This window comes from Crinia signifera, chromosome 1 (genome assembly GCF_055691185.1).
Source record: "Crinia signifera chromosome 1, ASM5569118v1, whole genome shotgun sequence".
Classification (NCBI taxonomy): Eukaryota; Metazoa; Chordata; class Amphibia; order Anura; family Myobatrachidae; genus Crinia; species Crinia signifera.
Window position 1 is genome coordinate 316,372,188 of NC_139217.1, and position 22,621 is coordinate 316,394,808.

The 22,621-nt window shown below is 39.5% G+C and overlaps 1 protein-coding gene across 1 annotated transcript in view; it reads left to right on the forward strand.

Annotated features, from left to right (window-relative positions):
* The window catches only part of AOPEP (aminopeptidase O (putative)), a 384,109-nt gene that overhangs the window by 342,587 nt on the left and 18,901 nt on the right, over positions 1-22,621 (forward strand). Inside the window, exon 14 of the mRNA XM_083186692.1 lies at positions 3,402-3,518. Coding sequence (XP_083042818.1) covers positions 3,402-3,518 — 117 coding nt within the window. The remainder of the gene's footprint in view (positions 1-3,401; positions 3,519-22,621) is intronic.

A 22,621-nucleotide genomic window follows, 5' to 3' on the forward strand; every position in this document is an offset into this window, starting at 1 on the left:
GTTTATTTAGCTGCACAGAGGGTGCTGTGCTTGTCCAGCTCCAGAACAAGCAGTGAAGCACGGTATTAAAGTTAGAAAAAAAAAATCCAGCTACAGTACTTTGCCTTAAAAGTGTAGCCTTAAAAAAGATTCTAATAACATTCTGGCAACACATTAAACTAATTAATATATAATTCGTCTTTTTTTGGACGTGCAATTTTTTTTTTGCTTTTGGACTTTTATATTTACTTGTCATTTCCCTTCCACACTATGGTTTATCTTTACAGAAATACATCACTGTGCACTGGACTGGAGCAATGGCATGCACAAAGGGTTAATTCAGTTGTATGTATTGTTTGCATTGACATTGAGACAGTGCTTTGAAACCCCTCACATCTTCTTCTCCCTTTTCCCCCCTTGAATTCAGTATAAACAGTTCTTGCTGTAGTAACTTGGATAAATATAGCAGAGAACCCTTTTCTGGTAGAAGAAGATCCCGAAGCATTTCTTAACCATTTTTGGGAAGAATTGATCTATCTGAACTATGAGAAAGAGGGGAGGCAGTGTCTGTAAATTGAAGTGACATCATATGTATTACTCCCATTGATCCGCTTTTAGACTACAGGCAGGATAAAAGGAAATGGCATCAGGGAGGAAGTATGCCTCATTTAGGCAGAGATCCCAGCGTGATAATGGAGTAATAATAGAAAACACGCCACTATCAATCGCTCGCAGCATTAGTCCACAGCACATTCTATCTCAGAGGAGGATTTCAGTTCCCTCATTCAAGTGCAGGTTGAACCAAATGGGATATTCAGCATGCCAGCTGTAGTGCAATTTGTATGATCCCCACTCCTGGGTGTAATGCAAACGACAGTGATGTTGCTGGGGATGTACAAGTGCAGACTTGTGTTACATTTCATGTCTGTGGAAAGGTCAGTAATCAACTGTTTTGTAGTGTCTACCCGGAACCTGGCATTAATTGTCCTGCTGTAACATATACAATGACATATTGTGGCCGTATAGGCTGTGGGTGGTCTTGATTTTTTTTTGTTTACTGTGTGACAGATGGGCCGTGTCCTATAACCACAAGGGTTCTACTTTTTTTTTTGCAAAATGTAAGGAAATATTTGCCATGAACTTGTTATTTACACTTTATTTGCATAATTATCATGTCAGATTTTCTGTACAGAATAATGACTTTTTAAACAACTACGTTCATAGTTTCTTTATGAAAAATTGGCTTTCAGATATGTTTATCTATATAAATATGCCCATTTTTTTCATTATAGTGTCACTGTATATTAAGCCATTTAAAAGACAGACTTTTTTGTTCGAATAGTGTTTGATAAGGTTTGATATAACGTTCCAAGTATTATATATATATATATATATATATTTTATCCATTCACTCTATCTATAAAGGGTTCCGTCTCTGGCATGTAACAGGTTCTTTTAAAGGTTTTTGATTTCATGTTTGAAGAAATATTCCAAGTCTGTTTGACTGCGCTGCAAAAGTGTAAAAACCTCAGCCCTAATGGCATTTAATCATTTTAGGAAGTTTTTTTATGCATGTTTACAGTTGCATACAGTAGTAATATTTTTTTATTTAAAGTTTCTTTTATTTACAGTTCTATTAAATTAAAGAACTTTGTAGACAGCCTACCACGAAATATTTGTTTTATATCAGTCTCTTCACTAAAGCATTTTATGCCTTCTGTACATTAAAAAGGTAGGGAGACTGTTTTTATGGAACTATGTTTAAATAACAAAAAAAAAATATTTTACATTATTAAATGTTCAAGACATAAACATGTGGACTTTGTGCACGGCTAACAAAGGAACATGCAATTGGATCAGTTTTGAGTTGGATACACGTTCAGTTATGTTTGGATAGCATTAAATATTTCATGTGGCATATTTCTATGTAACAATAGTTCTTGTGTCTGATGTCACACAATTTAGGTTTAGTTATATTGTGTTTGAGTTTCAGGATTATTCATATATTCTGGTCACACTGATTTAGCAGCGTTTTAAGCAACCAAAAAAAAAAATTACGTATATTCCAAACCTCAATTTCATTCAAAACATCTACCAATGTGACTTGTCGTGTACAGTATAAAAAAAGAGTTTATAGAAATTTGAGCGGTATGTTTGGATATGTGGCAGTTTTCTCTGACATTGTCTAGCGTCAATCTGTCTATATCCTGGGCCTTCTCCGTAACACATCAGTGTGACTTTGGTGTAATCCATACCACTTTTTCTGAGTGCATTTTTTTTTTATTACTGCAGGGAAGATGTTTATGGTTGGGTTACAAAATGAAACCTCATCAGTAAAATATGAATGCTGTATTATTTAAATGTCATATGTGGTGTTATGACCAAATCTATAAGATGCCTGGAAGGCTTCCATTGTTGTTGCTGTCGCCGTACGCTGTCATAAGATGAGTGACAAACCTGTAATGCACAATGGATTGCAACACCTGGCCCTGAGACATATAAAAATACAACAAAGGACATCGTTTTAAGGGCGAGGATGTGACACAGACATGCCATGATCTTCACTGATTGAACCAGACTATAGCTGCATATATATTTTATGTAGGTTGTTTGCACACTGGTAGTTTAATGCGGAACTCACATATGTATCTATCTTTAAGGAAGATGTATCCAAACTTGAAAATAGATTAAATGGAGAGAAATAAAGTAACCAATCCGCTTCTAAATACCATATTACAGGCTGTATCTGAAAAATGATCATTAGAAACTGGTTCGTTGGTACTTTATCTCTCTCTTATCTTCACTAAGATTTATTTGATACATCTTCCCCTTAGCCTCTGTGTCTCATCCCCCCCCCCCCCATTGACTCTAAGCCCCCTCTCACTTTCTTTCAACAATCTATTCTCTCTCTTCTTTTTTTCTTTCTGTTTTTCTTTCTTTCTGTTTTTCTTTCTTTTTCTCTCAATTAACACTTTGAGTAAGCAATCTTTTGGTATAACCAATTATGTTTCTAGTATCCTCTGTGCCACAGGCTGAATATTTGCAGATGTATTTCACCTTGAATTACAACAAGCTTCTTGAAACAAGTGACAAGATTCTGGGCAGTGTAGTCTGGGTTATGACCCAGACACGTTTATCACCTGCCATTGCTGTTGTATGCAGAGTCTCTGTTACATTGGCAATCTTCTTGTTCTCTCATATACAGAAACTGCCTGTGAAGTGTGCTGCTTGTTTTTGTAGCATGGAGTGGGGTTCTTTGTATGGTAATAATGTAGCAGTGAGGTGTTCCTTATGTGCTTTTAATGTTTTGATTTATTCATTTTAAGAAGAACAGACCTTTATTGGAACCTGTGAATGATTTATATGAATAGTTACATTGCATTTAGCAACTCCAGTAACAATAAAGTTTTGTTTGTTCACAGCTTGTTCCAGATCAGCTGGTTTTACTTTTGGATTTGTTATTGGAGGAAACTACCTTATGTGCTAAGACTCTGCAATGCCTGAAGAAGACTTACAGCCTGCAGGAGCATGATGCAGAGGTAAATCCAAATGGTGGTGAGAGGCTGCTACTGTATATGGGGAATGCAACTTTGCATACTGTATAGTCCTTTATCAACTACTAGTCAATTCAAAGATCTGTTCTACGCGCTCTCAATAAACAGCCCGCTCTTATTTGTATGCCGGAACTATACACGTGTTCAAATTAGCATACTGACTGGGCAAGGCAATTAGAATAAACCAGTAGTGTCAACATATTTAAATGTCGTTATACAAGTAGTTGATTTTACTTGTATTAAAGTGCTGCTCAATAGAATGTGATTAATGCAGCTTTGTACCAACCAGTTGTATCCCATACTATAGAAGTGCGGACCAGTGTAATGTTACTTGTTATTGTTGGCTGTATCGATACTATCACTTTATGGCTCCATACTGTATATACACTCTGTTTAAGCTGTTTAAGAAGAACAAGTACAATTACAACATTCAAGATAAACACACCTATAGCATAGAATATTGAAGTGTGGGGTCACGATGACTAACAGAAAGCAAAGACTTAGTTGCTCTGGGAAAAAGTGTTTTTCAGCCAAAGACCTGGTGCTCTGGACTAGATGACCCAAGTGCTAATTGTCTGCTTTAGCTTACAAAGGGATGAGCTGAGTAATACCTTTTTTTTTTTTTACCCATACGGGTAATTACTATTAATACCTGCTTTCCAGTTGTCACTAGCTTGCAGGTATATTTGAACTTGATCATTCCATAAAATTTATAATATTTAGGTTTTTTTATGGATGCAAAATGACTTTCATGTAACACTTGCAAAGCTTCGTCAGAGTTTTGATCAGCTGCCTCAATAAATACCAATAAAAGTGTGCTCAAGTTTTCTCAGCATGTACAACCATCTTAATAATATGTAGCAAAGGCTGTGTAATAATGAGTTGAATGTTATACATGAAATAAATGTTACTAAATATATTCAGCCTGCTGTGTCACTCCCATGCAGCCATTTGTCATATTAATAGAGCGGGGGCTTCTTTAACTAAACAAGCAGACAGCGACATATATAAAAGCACAGAGTGGATTGGGTGATTCAGGGGCAGGGTTAGTGACATCATAGCAACCCAGTCTCAGCATTTTCTCCAACACCAGATCCCATCACAACACTGTCCTCTACATGTGGGAGGAACTTCAGCTGTCTGAAATGAAATATAGGAGGTAATACTTCTTCTTTAGAGAGCTGCAGAGTAATATCAGGTATAAACTAAGCAATGAATTTTGTCTTTATTGTTTTGTATTATCTTAATGGTTTTTAAGTTTTTTATTTTGTTATTTAGTTGTCCTTCATCCTTCTTCAAGTTTATATATGCACAGCATCACTGATGTCATGGAAATCTCAATGACCAATCAAAATTGGCATACATTTTAGTTGTTAGTTCAAAGTTTCTCAATGATTGCTGAGTGACACATTATTAGATGAGCCTATTTTTGCTAGCCATACATAGGACTTCATCTGATGTTTGGACAGTGTTATCTTTACATACATTTGAATTTGAAAATACTGAGAAATGTTCTTTTGTTTGAAGCAGTTTGGTTAAAGATTTGCTTTATATTGTCCTTGGTAATGTAAGAAAATGAATGGGATTATCAAACAAAAATGAACTATAGTGAAATGTAGTATTAGTAAGTCTAATACGTTTGTATTGTAATATAAATGCCTGAGAATAAATGATAGAAAATGGAATATGATAACTGTAGTAAATGCATATACTGTATGCTGTTGGGGTTCATTGGCATCATATACTATGGGAAAGGTGTAAGTAGTCTTGCTCCCAAAATAGAGAGGAGAGGAGAGGTAAGGTAGTTGCCTAGCTGCAGTGAGGCAAACACAAACAGTCACTTTCTTATCACACAGCAGAATTGTTTTTAGAGAGATGGAAAGAGCTGGCAGTTTAAAATACCAATACGCAGTAGATAGTTTAGAAGGAGCTATGAACCATGTCTGAGAACACAGAACAAATAAGGCAAAGAAGGAATTAGTGAAGTACTTTGGAATTTACGTACCCACAGTCATACTACTCAAAACTTGATTTGGTTTTCTTCAAGTATATCTCCTTTGTAATGGCATTTGGGAAAAGGAGAGCTTGCACACTTTTTACTAAGGAAATTTCCACTTTTTGATTTATTTGATGAATAGAATTGTCCTCTTAGTGCATTTTCTTTTAGCTACAGTGCTAGATAAATCTATTCTAATCTTGTAATACCTACTGTAGTGGTCTAAGGGGGTTATGCAGAGTTGATCGCTGATGTGCGAATTTGATTAACGAATGACTGCACATGCGTTTGGATCATATCATGCATGCTCAAGCCCATATAGCAGCAGATATAGCAAATGGATCTAATTGAAATCCTCTCGCAATTTGACTGTCAGGAAGCAGGCTTTGGGTGACTGAAAAAATGCCGGCATGCTCAGGCGGTTTAAGGGAGGGTCTGTGACGTCAGTGCTGGCCTCAATCAGCCTGTCTTTGTTGCAGAGTTGTGGAAGGGTCAGACTATTGCTGTTTACACACTTGTACAATCTGCATGAGATCCAGATGAGATTTTGACTATATAGTCAAAATCTCATCTGGATCTCATGCAGATTGTATGGGTTTTATCCCTTGCGATCCAGATGCGATCTCGATGCATGCTCCCGTATCGCAGCTAGAAAGTCTTGGCTGCATAGACTATATAGTGCAGATCTGCACTATATAGTCTAAATTGTATGCAGATAGTCTAAATTGTTTATATTTTATGCAGATAGTCTAATGCTGTGTACACACGGTCCGATTTCCTTTCCGATGTTGACGCTATAGTCAGCATCGGATCGGCATCGGATGCAGATCGCAAGGGTTTTAACCCTTGCGATCCCGATGCGCGTTCACGTATCGGAAGCCAGAAAGTCTTGGCTGCCTTGTCTATATAGTGCAGATCTGCACTATATAGTCAAGATAGGATGCAAATCGGATGTGCCTTAAGATCCTATCCACGATCCTATCTGATCAGATCGTGGATAGGACCTTAAGGCACATCTAACGTGTGTACACACCATAAATTGTAAATCTCATCTGGATCTCATGCAGATTGTACAAGTGTGTACACAGCATTACTGCTATTTGCACTTACAAAAAAATTAATTAGATGGTTCATGAATTGCATTTGGATTGGCATCAGGATAGTGATGTTTCGCAAATTTTCACAGGGCGGGTTTTCTTTCTGTCTGGGTGGTGGCTCACTACTTGCAGTCATCTGCAACTTTGCAGATGTGTGATCAGGCCCTAAGTCCATTCTTTCAAATTCTAGCAAAATATACATTGTACCTATATCATGCATGAATCTCAATAAACCATACAGGTTCTGTGTGACCATGCACCTTAGTGTTGGCAAACCTAAAAACTGTTCAAGAAAACCAGTACAGTTGCAAGTATGTACCTGAAAACATTCCTGTGAAAGGCACCACTAGATATATGTATAAGGGTAATTTTTCTTGACTGCATCTATTTTAATAGAGAAACATATGGATTTATGTGCAAGATGGCTGCCATTGATGGGGTTCATATCTTTGCAACTGGCTCTGGTAAAATTGGTCTTGATCAGAGATGTTCCTTGCTATGAATGTGCATCATTCGGTGCACAACACTATATCATTTTATTGAAGGAACCTTGTAAATGATAGAAAGGGATAGGGAGCTGATTCATCTACTGGGGCATGCCATGCTTTTCTCACCACAAAGAGGCTTGAAGCCTCCTCAATCCCTGATGTGCTCAGGATAGGTCTTATCACTACTGTATTTTGCAGTTTTACTTCTGCTCAAAACACCTGGGTATGTGCTTTGTACTTAAATCTATGTACTAAAAGGTTTTACACAAACACACAGAAGTCACACATGCTGTGGTGTTTCTTTACCTATTATGATTAGTCGCGAACTGTTGGAAATAAAGCTAAACTGAACGGTATTTTATGTGGAAGACTGAGAAGTTATATTGGAGGAAGATGATCATTTGGTTTTAGTTTAGACATTGATGTAACCGTTTTATTGTTTCCATCATGCACATTTCATGGAGAATCAGTCAACCATCAAACCCAGGCTGACTGACTTTATGGTGGTGTTTCCAAACACCAAGGAGTGGGCGTTTACCTTGAAGTGCTGTTAATAGGTTGCAGTTAGTGTGGAAGGCGCGTTACAGAGAGAACATTTGGTCAGGGACTTCAGTCCGTGCCTCAGTGGAGCTTACAATCTATATTCCCTACAACATGTACACGCACACATATTCAAGCTAGGGTTAATTTTGCTAGGAGCCAAATAATCAGTATTTGGGGGATATTGTGAGAGGAAACCCGAGCACCCATTGACTACGCAAGCACAGGAAGAATATACAAACTCCACACAGTTAGGGCCATGGTGGGAATCAAACCCATGACCTCAGTGCTGTGAGGCAGTAATTTTAGCCATTACATCATTCATGTTGCACAATCCATGTCATCTTTATGTGTGAAACCTCCACACTGCCAGCTTACCAGATAAGTTGATTAATGGAATTTGAGTATGTACTTGTACAAAATGCTTCGGAGCAGATGAGGATAAGGGCAGACCTGCATACTAGGTTTTACTTCCCTACAAAGGTGCTGAGCTACATCTGAGTCTGGTTCTCACTCCTCGAGCCTTGTGCTGCATACATCACTGCTGTAATGGTGTACTGACGTGGACACACAGGAATGTGTTTATTTACGTAACTAGGTATTTTCACTCCCTTTTAGCAGAAGTTTTTCTTTTTCATGGTGTTTTATATGCTCTAATACTTAAAAAGGGTGGAAGAACAAATATGGCACAGCTGAGAACTGTTCTGAGCATCAAAATATCCTTATAGGGCAATAGAGATTTGTCTCATTTTATTCCAGCCTTTTTGACATTGTTTATACACATTTACAGTTACCAGACTGTTATTTTTAATTAATATGCAAACATACTTCACTATATATAGTAATTAGAATGTATTTTAATCGTGGCTGAATACCAGTGAAATGTCAGTTCTATAACAGGGAGAAGCGCGGCTGGGAAACGAGGAATAGAGCAGGACAGATCCCATTCTGGCATGTCAGGCCAGTAACGTAGGCTTACAAGTCTATTCTTTATCATTAACTACGAAGCAAACTGACCATTCAAATCTTTTATTTTCAGTCCTGGAAACAAAGAAAAGATCTGTCTTAACTGTCAATAAAGTATGTATATTCCCCCAAAGAATATAAAGCTATGATCTTTCCAAAGGGCATATCTCCAGCTTTCATCTTATCAGTCAAGGTGATATCAAGGACTCCACAGACTTTTCCAAAGGGAAGATAACATTGTTTGTGGTGCATTAGCTAGAAATGACAGACAGGCCTTTTGCCCTACCTAACCCCATCCATCTCCCCAAATCCACTGTATAGTGCTGTCTGTACACTGAGATTATACAAGTGATATGGAAAATGTCTCAAATACTATATTGAAAATATATGTCCACTTTTATTTCATGTAAATATATTCAGAGTCAGTTCTTTGTACACAGTCATTTGTAATTATTTAAAAGTAGTAATATTCACTGATTGATAGTAATGGTATAATGTACTGTGTAAAGGAATGTATAGGCTTTAATGGTTGGCGAAATCTTTCTGTTCATGTATACCAGGGATGGGGAACCTTCGGCCCTCCAGCTGTTGTTGAACTACACATCCCAGCATGCCCTGCTACATTTTTGCTATTTGGCCATGCTAAAAAACTGTTGCAGAGCATGCTGAGATGTGTAGTTCAACAACCGCTGGAGGGCTGAAGGTTCCCCATCCCTGATGTAGTAAGAGAAGAGTAATATGAATTAAATCTAGATTGATAAGGTTATGAATGTATACCAGGTATGGGGAACCTTCGGCACTCCAGCTGTTGCTGAACTATACATCCCAGTATGCCCTGCAACAGTTTTTGATTGGCCAAATAGCTTACTGTAGCAGGGCATGCTGGGATGTGTAGTTCAACAACAGCTGGAGGGCCAAAGGTTCCCCATCCCTGATGTAGTAAGAGAAGCGTAATATGAATTAAATCTAGATTGATAAGGTTATGAATGTATACAGTAGCTTTAGTTTTATCAGTATATTGACTGTTACGTCTTGTTTATACTGTTTTCCGCTATATTAATTTTCTGAATTTTGCTTTAATGTTTGGGGTTTTTTTTTCCACTGTAAATATATTAGGGTTTTTAATAAGAAAGAGGCCCATAGCTATCTAGTTAGTTAATACAAGAACATTATTATAATAAACACATATTTGGCTCCCAGGCTAAAGTCATTTGTGCTATAAATGTCATTTCTAAATGATACCGGCCCACAGAAATATGAATGTATTGTATAACGACGTTATAGGTCTGTTTAATTTTATTTAATCAGGTTATGGTACTTTCAGTCGGCTCACTAATGCTGTCGTTTATAAAGGATGATACTGGGCTTCAGATAACATGCCAAAGCCATTGCTGCGTACCTTCTGTTTGTTAGTTGCAACTGCTATGAGAAATCCAGTACATGTTTATGCTCAGGAGCAGGTCATACTCTGATAGCTCGTTAGGTGTATGATCACAGGCAATCCCTACTCCAATAGCTCGGTATGTGTATGTTCATGGGCAACCGTTATTCCGATAGCTCGGTAGGTGTGTGATCACAGGCAATCCCTACTCCAATAGCTCGGTAGGTGTATGTTCATGGGCAACCGTTATTCCGATAGCTCGGTAGGTGTGTGTTCACAGGCAATTTTTCCTCTGATAACTCAGTAGGTGGTTGCTCATGGGAAATTGTTACTCTCTCTGATCAATAGGTGTATGATAACGGGCAGTTGCAACATTGGTAGCTCGGTAGGGGTATGCTCACAGGCAGGGCCGTCTTTTCGTATGGGCTTAATGGGCACTTGCCCAGGGGCCCCAGGTGTATAAGGGCCCTATGCTGATAGCGGAGGATCCCCTTTTTCCAGGGATACCAGAATTTTGAAAATCGGCCCTGGGGAACTGGAGATATCCAACTTCAAAGTAGCAGTCCACATCCGACCTGTTAATTGCAATTCCCAGTCATATTTCTCAGGCTCTGTCTGATTTAGTTTTTCTGAGAGTATATTCCAAAAGCTGAGACTCTCCCCTTTCTGTCGACACTAGTGGTCTCTATCATTTTATTTATTTATTTATTAACAGTTTCTTATATAGTGCACACATATTCCGCAGCGCTTTACAGAGAATATTTGAACATTCACATCAGTCCCTGCCCCAGTGGAGCTTACAATCTATATTCCCTACCACATGTATACGCACATACAGACATTCTAGGGTTAATATTTGTTGGAAGCCAATTAACCTACCTGTAGATTTTTGGATTGTGGGAGGAAACCGGAGTACCCGGAGTAAATCCACGCAAGCACAGGGAGAATATATAAACTCCGCACAGTTGGGCCATGGTGGGGATCAAACCCATGACCTCAGCACAGTGAGGCAGTAATGCTAAACACTACACCGTCCGTGCTACCCTCATGCCCAGAACCAGAGATATCAGCCTTCCAGCAGCCAGTCCCTGCTCCAGCTCCAAACGTCTGGTGTACAGTTTTATGTTTTTGTCAATTGATTGCTCTGGCTCCTGATCTCTGATCCCCAAGTTCCCAGCACCTCCTGAAAGTACCCTTCCACCGGAAAATGACGAATATTAAGCCCACTCCATTATCCAACCCTCCCCTGCGTATAAAACACCCCCTACCTCCCTGGAAGTCATTTACAATGGACCCTTCATTCAGCTCAGTGCCCCCTTCCACACGTTAGTGTTCACCCTCCCACCACCTGTGCAGTAAAGGAGTAATTAGCAGAAGTTACTGCTCCAGGTCCTACATGTTGAATGGAAGATAGAGCACCCCCCCCGCCACCCGTGGGACATCAAAGCTGCTGCTGATAGCACCCCCCACCCCTAGGAGGAGAGAATGGGTAAGGGCCCCAGTGCATTGCTTTGCCCAGGGGCCCACACTGCTGTTAAGATGGCCCTGCTCACAGGCAATTGTTACTGTGATTGATGGTTGATGGTTGCATGAATATGGACAGTTGTTACTCCGATAGCTCAGTAGGTGTATGCTCACGGGCAGTTGTTAGCTCAGTAGGTGTATGCTCATGGGCAGTTGTTGGCTCAGTAGGTGTATGCTCACGGGCAGTGGTTAGCTCAGTAGGTGTATGCTCACGGGCAGTGGTTAGCTCAGTAGGTGTATGCTCACGGGCAGTTGTTAGCTCAGTAGGTGTATGCTCACGGGCAGTTGTTGGCTCAGTAGGTGTATGCTCACGGGCAGTGGTTAGCTCAGTAGGTGTATGCTCACGGGCAGTGGTTAGCTCAGTAGGTGTATGCTCACGGACAGTGGTTAGCTCAGTAGGTGTATGCTCACGGGCAGTTGTTGGCTCAGTAGGTGTATGCTCACGGGCAGTTGTTGGCTCAGTATGTGTATGCTCACAGGCAGTTGTTAGCTCAGTAGGTGTATGCTCACGGGCAGTTGTTAGCTCAGTAGGTGTATGCTCACGGGCAGTTGTTAGCTCGGTAGGTGTATGCTCACAGGCAGTTGTTGGCTCAGTATGTGTATGCTCACAGGCAGTTGTTAGCTCAGTAGGTGTATGCTCACGGGCAGTTGTTAGCTCAGTAGGTGTATGCTCACGGGCAGTTGTTAGCTCGGTAGGTGTATGCTCACAGGCAGTTGTTAGCTCGGTAGGTGTATGCTCACAGGCAGTTGTTAGCTCAGTAGGTGCATGCTCACTGGCAGTTGTTAGCTCAGTAGGTGCATGCTCACTGGCAGTTGTTAGCTCAGTAGGTGTATGCTCACGGGCAGTGGTTTGCTCAGTAGGTGCATGCTCACTGGCAGTTGTTAGCTCAGTAGGTGCATGCTCACTGGCAGTTGTTAGCTCGGTAGGTGTATGCTCACAGGCAGTTGTTAGCTCGGTAGGTGTATGCTCACGGACAGTTGTTGGATCAGTAGGTGTATGCTCACGGGCAGTTGTTGGCTCAGTAGGTGCATGCTCACAGGCAGTTGTTAGCTCGGTAGGTGTATGCTCACAGGCAGTTGTTAGCTCGGTAGGTGTATGCTCACGGACAGTTGTTGGCTCAGTAGGTGTATGCTCACGGGCAGTTGTTAGCTCGGTAGGTGTATGCTCACGGGCAGTTGTTAGCTCGGTAGGTGTATGCTCGCGGGCAGTTGTTAGCTCGGTAGGTGTATGCTCACAGGCAGTTGTTAGCTCGGTAGGTGTATGCTCACGGCCCGTTGTTACTCTGATAACTCAGTCCTGTAACTAAGTACAGTATAAAGAGATCAGTACAAGAACTATATTCTGTGAATCCAAAACAGGATTACGTACCATAGGCAGCAGTACAAACTCTTGTAACTATCTCCATGTTAGCAAATGGTTTAAGATAACAAGTATTAAGAACAGTATAGAGTTGTATTGTCTTGTTATTAAATATAGTCACATTTCATTTAGAGTACAGGATTCCAAAGGATCAGTGTCAGAAGGTAGGAGCCAGGCCTAATATATTTTTTAGGGTGACAGCCAAAGCATGCTAAGAGGAAATTTCTGATCACACACGCAATTCACACAATTCATTGTGAGCCTATCAGTAGTTTCCTGATGTGGAAAGAAGTTGATGTAAGAATGCCTTTTTGCAGGAAGTCTTGCACCATGCTGCTATTGAGATTATGTGTGATCCACCCCAGTCTCTCGCCTTAACTTTAGTTAATAATATCTACAGTACTTACCAGGCACGACACAAAGGTATTTTCCTAATTTGTTCTAATATCACAATCCTGCGTATATAAATACATATCTAGTACTACTAATACATTTTAATAACTTTATCTCTACTTTTGTTCCTCTTTTGTCACAAAAATACACAATTACATTTTAAATACAGTTTCCATGAACCTCTTTGTGTCTCTATTTAAGTTGTGTAGAATACTGTAGGTAACTGTAGTGTACACCAGTGGTTCTCAACCTCGGTCCTCAAGGACCCCCAACAGTGCACGTTTTCCAGGTCACCTGGCAGGTGCACAGGTGTACTCATTATTCACTGACACATTTTAAAAGATCACAGGTGGAGCTAATTATTTCACCTGTGATTCTGTGTGGGGTCCTGAGGACCGAGTTTGAGAAATACTGGTGTGCACAATAACAGGACATCCTGCTAAATAAATGCTAAACTTAAATGAATAACTATTGGAATATAATTAGATTCTGAGAATTGCAGTATATAAAGCAAGATAATTTATACTGTGAAGTTTTCCATACATAGCAATAGAAACTTGAATGCAACAGAAAATATGAAATCTAAGATTTTGGAGAATTTAAATTATACATGTAGTTGTCCATACATCATACTTTCCAATGCTCTCTGATTGCTGGGGAGAGTCCCTGCAATAGTGCCAATCTCCCTAATTGCACCTTACAGTTTTGGAAAACAATGGGAAGTTAGAGATATACTGTACCACATACATCGAATGGGATCATCAGTACCGTTTTCCATATTGTTTATAGGGTACAATGGGGCAGATGTATTAAGCCTGGAGAAGAGATAAACTGGAGATAAAGCGGAGATAACATGGAAGAGATAACGCACCTTCCAATCAGCTGTATTTGAAATATGACAGTTGGGATCTGATTGGCTGGTGCATTATTTCCTTCCACTTTATCTCGTTTATCTCTTCACCAGGCTTAATACATCTGCCCTAATGATCCCTATAGCCAGTGAGAGATAGATTTGCACACACACACACACACGCACACACAACTTGGGGTGAGGTTTGACTATAAAAATTATTAGAATAGTACAAAGATGATAAGATAATACAAAGAAGATAGTTATAGATTTCAATAAAATTGTATTATTCATATCATTTTTATAGTCAAAACTCCGTCAAGTCAATATTATGAAAATGGAATTTTTGAGGGTGAGATAGTGATACCATTGCTTTCTGATTGTTTAATGCACATTATTTGTAAATATTGTATAGAATTACCTTCAGACTATGGGGGTGATTCTGCTTCATTCGGTCCCCGGCGTATTTGCACCAGGGAACGATGTTTAGCCTACATATATTAGCATATTCGCATTTGCAGGGTTGCTGTGCGGACGCCTTTGGTGACTTGCACAGTCACAAGGCGCTTGCAGGGGGGTAGGATGAAGGAGGGAAGGGCCGTTTGCATGGGGGTGCCCAGCGTTTCCGGGGTATACCCACGAAAACTCTTGGTGCATCCAGAAAAACACTGGGCGTACCAAGCAAACCAAGCTTGTCCCTAGCAGGGATGAGCGGCTGATGTCACAGGATGTCAGCCGCCCACCCCGTTCTCAAATCCAGATGGCGCAAATATAGGTATGCCAAGACTGACTATTTGCGAACATTCCCCTGTGAATGGTTGTATGCAAACACCCATTCACAATGCGCTGGGGATGTCCGTACGCTGGCGAGGGGCGGGAATTTGCCCGCCTGGCGGGTGGTGTTTCATGGCTCGCTAAGCCGTGATTTTTTTTTTGCTGCTTAGCGAGTCAACCAGAATCAGGCCCTATGTGTATACAGTGTGCATAAAACTGCATTTTGCAAACTATGTTTTCCTACTCTCCTGGATAGACCCTCACCCGGAACCTCTTGCACACCCCTAAACTTTGTGTTTAATCTCTTCATTGTAGCCCTGCTACTCTCTATGCAATTCCAGTAATCTGGGCATGAATAGCAGGGGTAGGGCCATGATGACATAACCTTGAGTCCATGGCCCCGCATCACCCACCCATGATGAGGCCCTGTTGTACCGACTGTTTCACAGGGTTAAGGTGCCCATACACGTTACAATTATTGTATACAATATTGTATACAATATCGCATCTCATCGCATCTTGGTTTTGCAATGAGATGAGATCTAGTACAAAAAGTATGTGCAGCACTTTTTGTACTAGATCTCATCTCATTGCAAAACCAAGATGCGATGAGATGCGATATTGCTACAATATTGTATACAATAATTGTAACGTGTATGGGCACCTTTAGGTTTGAGGAGAATGAGATGGGTGAATTCCCAGAAAAGTACTTCAACGAATAACTTAAATACAGAAGTATGAATTTATTGTATACTTAGCTAAATGTATTGATTAATCCAATGGATACACACATCACCGCTGCACTTTTGGTTATGCACAGACCATAGGCATTGGATCAGGCAGTTTTTTTTCCAGCAGAAAATGCATTGCGGTTAATTGTGTACCCCTCATGTAAGGCCCTAGATAGGAACTACATCCATGACTATTACACTTTATTTATCCTATCAGGAGGCCTGGAAAAAAAAGTTTTGTCTGCTGGTGCCGGCTTTTCATGGCTAATTGGATAACCCCAGGCAAATCCAATAGCCATACGTAAATAATATTGCCAAGCGGATGCCCCTGTTAGCTATCATGCTGTACTATACTGCTATACTTTAGCGGCCTGACAGTGGGCATAGACATCCCATATCTGCAAGCTATTCATTTTATTCAAGTTTCAGTTATGTGTTTTATTTATTTAAATAAAGATTTTATTATATCCCCCTCCAGGTACATGTTGTACGTAATATTTATTTACCTTTATAGGGTCTGCTCTTCATGAAGATGACATAATATTGTCATTTTAATATTTTAGAGGATTTTTTATTTATTGATTGAAGTTAAAGCAATGTACACTATAGGACAGTCTGGAAAGACTAGCAGTTTTCCCATCTTAAACTGTATATATTTCTAGCCTGCTGGAGGGCAGTGTATGCTGTATACCAGACTGCGATTTAAACAATAGTGTGGGTGGAACAGAGCCATGCACACAAATGTCTCATTGTTCCTGTAGTCCGCCTATAAAAAGAGAGTTGCACTATAAAACGGTGGCATTGTATTTCACAGCTGTAATTTATTAGCGCTCGTAAAGCCATACAAAAAATGGTATTTGAAAGAAAGTTGTTCTTTTCATCAAACAGACTATTGTATTGCATTTTATCCTTCTAATAAATAACAGTTCAACAGACCACAGCTTATTGTATGTCTTATTTTAGTTTTAAAACTCAATTTGTTGGAGAACTTCAAATGATCTATTTATGTTTTCATCTATTTTAAGGCGTTTTTATTTGGCTAAAATCACAACACTGTTATTTCCTATAATACATTACCATGTTCTAGGGGTTGTTTGCAATCCATCCTAGTATCAGTGTGCGGCCATAGTATGTCACTGGTCTCTAACTGTAAAAGAAAAAGTAGGTGGCACCACTGCATGGTGACATCTTGGAAATGACCTGCATCAGTTGTACTCTGACAACTCGTGAGTTAATTTGATCAACAGCTAAACTGCTCATGGCAAGGTAACATGAATTATTGGGTTTTGAATGGCACATGATAGTGGATGGCCAAAATTGTGCTGACATTCCACAATCTATGGTGCCACATGTGTATCTGGAATACCTCACAGAAGTTATTACTACCCACCATGGACAGCACAGAGGCTGACTGTGGGTGCTTTATGATCTGGCCAGAAACGACTGACCAGAATTGTCCATGGTAACAGACAAGCAGCACTGGTTGGAATCATATCCAGCTTTCATGGGATATGGGACCAGAAGACCCACCAGAATGCTCCAGTTAACACTATGACACTAAGCACGGCATCTCACATGGGCTCGTGACGCCACTCATTGGAGCCTGGAGGCTGGTGAGTGACATCATTCAGCGGCACTGCATAGCCGCTGGCCTGCTGGGGCTGTTGCCATGGTGATCGGACTATGCAAGACGCTTGTGTGAAAAAAACAGTAACATAAGACATACTTGGGTAGATGTATAAAGCAGTTATAAGGGAGGATAAGTGATCCAGAGAAGAAGGTGCCCATGGCAACCAAACTGCTGCTCTGCAAAATTTTAGATCATGCAAATTATAGATGTTACTTCAGTACTGATTGGTTGCCATGGGCCACTTCTCCTCTGGCTCAGTTCTCCTCCCTGCTTCATACATCTACCTCACTGTCTAGAACCAGAGGGAGCATCTCACCGGAGCTTTCCTTACTGGGGAGGGCTGGAGTGAGTTGTGCACTGTAACTTTGTGTGAAACACAGAACATTGTTAAATCATTTAAGTGGTAAAACCTATCTAAAACAATAAGTGAATAAGCGTGTGATTAATACATAGTGCAAATATAAGCTGGTGTGTGGCAGTTGCTTGGTTCAACTATAAATATATAGTCATATAAACATCTGGGATATGGCGGCAATAATGCGAAAATTGGTTTATACTGTATAGGAGATGTCTAAACGAAAAATCTCATCTAATTGACTTTCAAGTCATTCACAGAACACACATCTTAAAGGGTCTTGTGTATTGATCAGATGTGTCTTTGTAATTTAAAATATGGACTAGTCTCCATTGTAGATTTTACAAGAAGCAATTAAGGGGTCATTTTTTGTTTAATCCCTCTGGTTGTACCATGATCAGTACATACATCCATTTGGTTTCAAATTTTAAGAGGGTTTTTGCTCTGTCTCCTCCCTGTGTTAGTGTGAGGATATGATCAATGATGACATAGTTTAGATCACTCAGGTTACGTTTGGCACATCTCAAATGCCTCGCAAGCGGGTATTCTGTTTCTTTTCCCATTGTAGCTTACTCAATGGCAGATCTGTGTAGCTCCATGTGCTCTTTGAACATTCTTGTGATTTGTCTGATGTATCTTAGATCACAAAGACAACTGATCATGTACAGTATACAACCTATTTCAATATATATATTATATATGTGTGTGTGTGTGTGTGTGTGTGTGTGTGTGTGTGTGTGTGTGATAAATATGTGTGTGGTTAGATGCATGTTTCAAGTATTTTATACCTAAAGAAGTTAATTCAGTCATTTATTATTGTGTGTGTGTGTGTGTGTGTGTGTGTGTGTGTTATATATAGTGTAAGAAATGTGTGTGTAGATAATTGGCTGCATGTATTCTAATATAAAAAGTAAAATAAATAAATAATACTCACCATTGGGATTCCAGTACCATCACACTATTGTTAAGAACTGATTATTGTATATATTTTTGTGTATTCCTCTTTTACATGGATAAATATACTAAGGTATTAACAATAATAAATACCTAACTTTTTATATTATTACTCACATTAAAATAAGATTATAGGTCATTGTGTTTTGTAAAGAATCCTAATATATCTCAAGTTATTGAAACATTGGTCCATATTTGTCTATTTAGCATGTAATAAAGGAACTAACCTGAAATTGGTAATGTAAAAGTCTATTATAAAATTATGTTGAAAATGAAGTTAAATGTTGTGGTTCTGCTTTTTTAACTTCTCTTGAATTAATAGTAGGTTGGACAGAACAAACCACTAAATGAAAAATGATTAATGTATTCTTAAGATGTTTTAAATGAGTTATTCCGGCTAATTTTCCATAGGCTGAGATCCCTTTAATTCTGGTGCCAAGTTTTATTTTCCCGTACATTTCCCAGTTCCTAGTATGTGTACCATTTATTGAAGGATTAAGGATCAAACCTAGTTATTTAGCTGAGAGCCAAAGATATGGTTTATGAAGCCTAATAGCATCAACGCATTCATAATCTGATATTTAGCAAAGTATTGTGCATTACTCCATCCCCCATCAATTACTTTTATATTATGTTATTTTTATGTCTGAGACCTTATATGACACAGATATATTATATAGATATATTATAGCACTCCCTCCCATGCTGTATAAGTGAATACAATGCAACATTTTACTTGAGGCAATGCTATATTTCCATTATTTATTGTCGATTACAGTGCTAAAGTATATGAGCACCCCACATGTAACACAAACTTTTCACAGCTGGAAATGTATCTGAGAGACTTTGACACCGCCTGCTTTTCAGTGGGATCTCACTCAAAAGTGTTCCCTACTCCATAGGGTGGGGAGCGCTTGTGAGGGAATAGGGGTATTGATAGGCCAATTGAAGGGTGTTACATTCAAATGTTTACAATGGCAATTTACCCACTTTTCCACAATTGAAACACCCCCTTACCCATAGATATTAAATTGACTATACTTTTATTACTATTACAATGGCTTTGGCAGCTTCCTTCTGACAGACTTGTTCAGAAATGATAGGGTCATTAACACATTTCCGTGCATAGATTGCAGTCATTTTGGGTTTGCATGCACCTCCAAGTAAGGCTCACAATGGAAAAGATTACATAGTGCAAGGATAATCAGAACATTTTATTCAGATGCATCTACAATTGTGCCAGTGGAGCTAACAATCTAAAAAGCAACGTAGTCTTTAATCAGGTGTTTCAAAACTACATAAGAATACTACACAGATAACAACACCTTTGGACTCCCTGAAGGACAAATCAATCTGTATTTGACAAGATAAAATCTAAGCTCTCTCCTAAGCACAAATGACAAGACTGCACCATTCCTATTGGAGAAGGCCAACACAAAGATCAGTGGGAGAGCTGTCTTTTGCAATGTTAATTAGATTTGTGGGTATATATCGATATCATGTACCCGTGGCAGGATGTATTGCACATCATATATACGATTCCTAGTACTTCCTACTCTAAGCCGGGTCATATGCCAATTGTAAATCTAGCTGTTTTGTTTACGGGGACTGTTTACTACTTATATATTTTCAAAACTAAGATAAATACAGTTGTGTCCACATACATTTAGCCTCCTTGAGAGTTAAGCAGGCCTTCTAGTAGCACCATGCAGTGACATTACTTGGTAGCACTGATCGTCTTTTTGTGTGGCCTTTCACTTTAAAATGCATCTTTTTTGCATCACTATGTGAATAAGACACACATGCAGAAGCAGCTTCTTCTGATTAAAATAAAAAAAATTATTAAAATGAAAAAGCTGATTCTACTGATTAAAATGATATGATGTACAGTAGGTGAACGTGCCTGTATCTGCATACTTGTTATGTGGCGTAACATTTTATATGCAGATACAGCCTGAAAAATTAGCAACAATTCAATGCATTTTTGGCATGGGAAAAAGCCATTGTCACTACATTAGGTTACTCATGTCTTAAATTTACCATGCACTAAAAGATGTGTCCTCATACACCTAACTTCAATATGCCATGCGGCATGAGATGCTTGGTGCCATTGACTCATAAGGTCTTGTGCAACTAAGCCTAGGTCTTTTTCACACAAATTTGTCTCTTTGTTGCATAGTGATGTGACTAAACTGCTTCACCAGACTAAGAGTAATCTTTATGCAATCCCAGACAAACTCAATGATGTTGAAATCAAGGCTCTGTGGGGGCTATATTGTAACTTCCAGGTTTCCTTGTTCTTCAGTATGCTGGAGAGTTCTTAATGACATTGGTTGTATGTTTGGGGTCGTTGTCCTGCTGTAGAATAAACTTGGAGCCAATCAAATGCCTCCTTAATGGTATTGTATATGGATAAGTACCTGCCTGTATTTCTCAGCATTGAGAACACCATTAATCCTGACCAAATGCTATTTGCTGAATTGCAGCTCCAAACTTGCATTGAAACTTCACCATTCTTCATTGTTGCCTTTACACAGTTATTATTGTAACGCTCTACAGCCCATTGGTGAACAAATTGCCTTTTGTTACAGCCAAATACTTCAAATTTTGACTCCTCAGCGAAGAGCACCTGCTTCAATTATTCTGCACCCCAGTTCAGTTTTTGTACATATGAGTTGCTTGGACTTGTTTCAGTGTTGAAGGTATGGCTTTTTGGCCAAAATTCTTCCATGACGACCACTTTTAGTCAGATCTCTTTGCAAAGTAGATGGGTGTACCTGGGCTCCACTGGTTTCTGCCGTTTCTGAGGTGATGGCCCTAGTAGACATATTCTGATCCCTACAGAAAGTAAGAATGATGTGTTTTTTATCCGATGCAATACGATTCCTTGGCAATCAACATTGCCCATTTTTTTGGGTTTCTCTTCAAAAGAGCTTGAGCAGAATATTTTGAAACCCCAGTCTACTCTGACATCTGTGTCTGTGAAAGACATTGTTGTGTGTCTTGTTGTTGTGCTCAGTCATGCAATGGTATATTACCTGTGACATACTGTATGTAGTAGAATATGGCTGTTCTTCGCCCAGTTTTAAGCCTCCTGTACAGCTGTTTCTGTTTCAGTCAATAACTGTGTTTCAACCTACTTCTAAAAATGCTAACAATACAATTTGTTTGGTATATATTGTTAATCATATACCTGACTATAAGCATATAATATCCCTGACTTTGTATATCGACCACAACAAATATTAATTTGATTGCATTTCTCTTTTGTTCATTCACTTTGCTTTGTGTTAATTGATATTCTAAACATTTTGAAAGCATTATTACTTTGTATTTTTTACACACAGATGTGATCTAGTTAAAAAAGTAAGTGCAGCACATACTTGTGCTTTGCGATGTGCAATGCTGGGAATGCCCATCGCCTCGCAAAACAGGATCGCTCTGTGTATTTGCACAAATTAGATGCCAAAATGAAAGTGCTAATATTCACGTCATGCCACCTGGATTGAGCCAAAATTCGCATCCTAGAACCTGGACTAAGCCAAAATTCACATCCTGGTACCTGGACTGAGCCAAAATTCACATCCTGGTACCTGGACTGAGCCAAAAAAAACTCTTATTCACCTATGAATTAAAGGTCATAGTGTCAGACACACTTTATAAAAGGTTGATAGGTGAGAAATTATATATTTATTTTTCCACCATTTATATGATTTCTAAATTCCTGGATTTCTTTGCTTGCTCATCCTCTGATTACAATTCCTTTATATTTTTATAGGCTTATTCTGATTTTATAACACATACAGATGGAGCCGGGCTCCCTCTTGCTGGCGAATCGCCAGAACGTCACCGCTGGCAATCCGCCAGCAGCCCGGCGTCCATCTGACTGAGACGCGCGTGCGTATCTCAGTTTCCCGTCAACGGGGGGACGGGAACCCTGTACGTCTACGCTTCAGGGAGACGGACAGGGTTGGGGGGGTGCGGGGAGGCGGTGGGGACCCCGGGTGACCGCCGACAAGCCGGCAGGGACCCGGGGGAAGCCGTCGGAA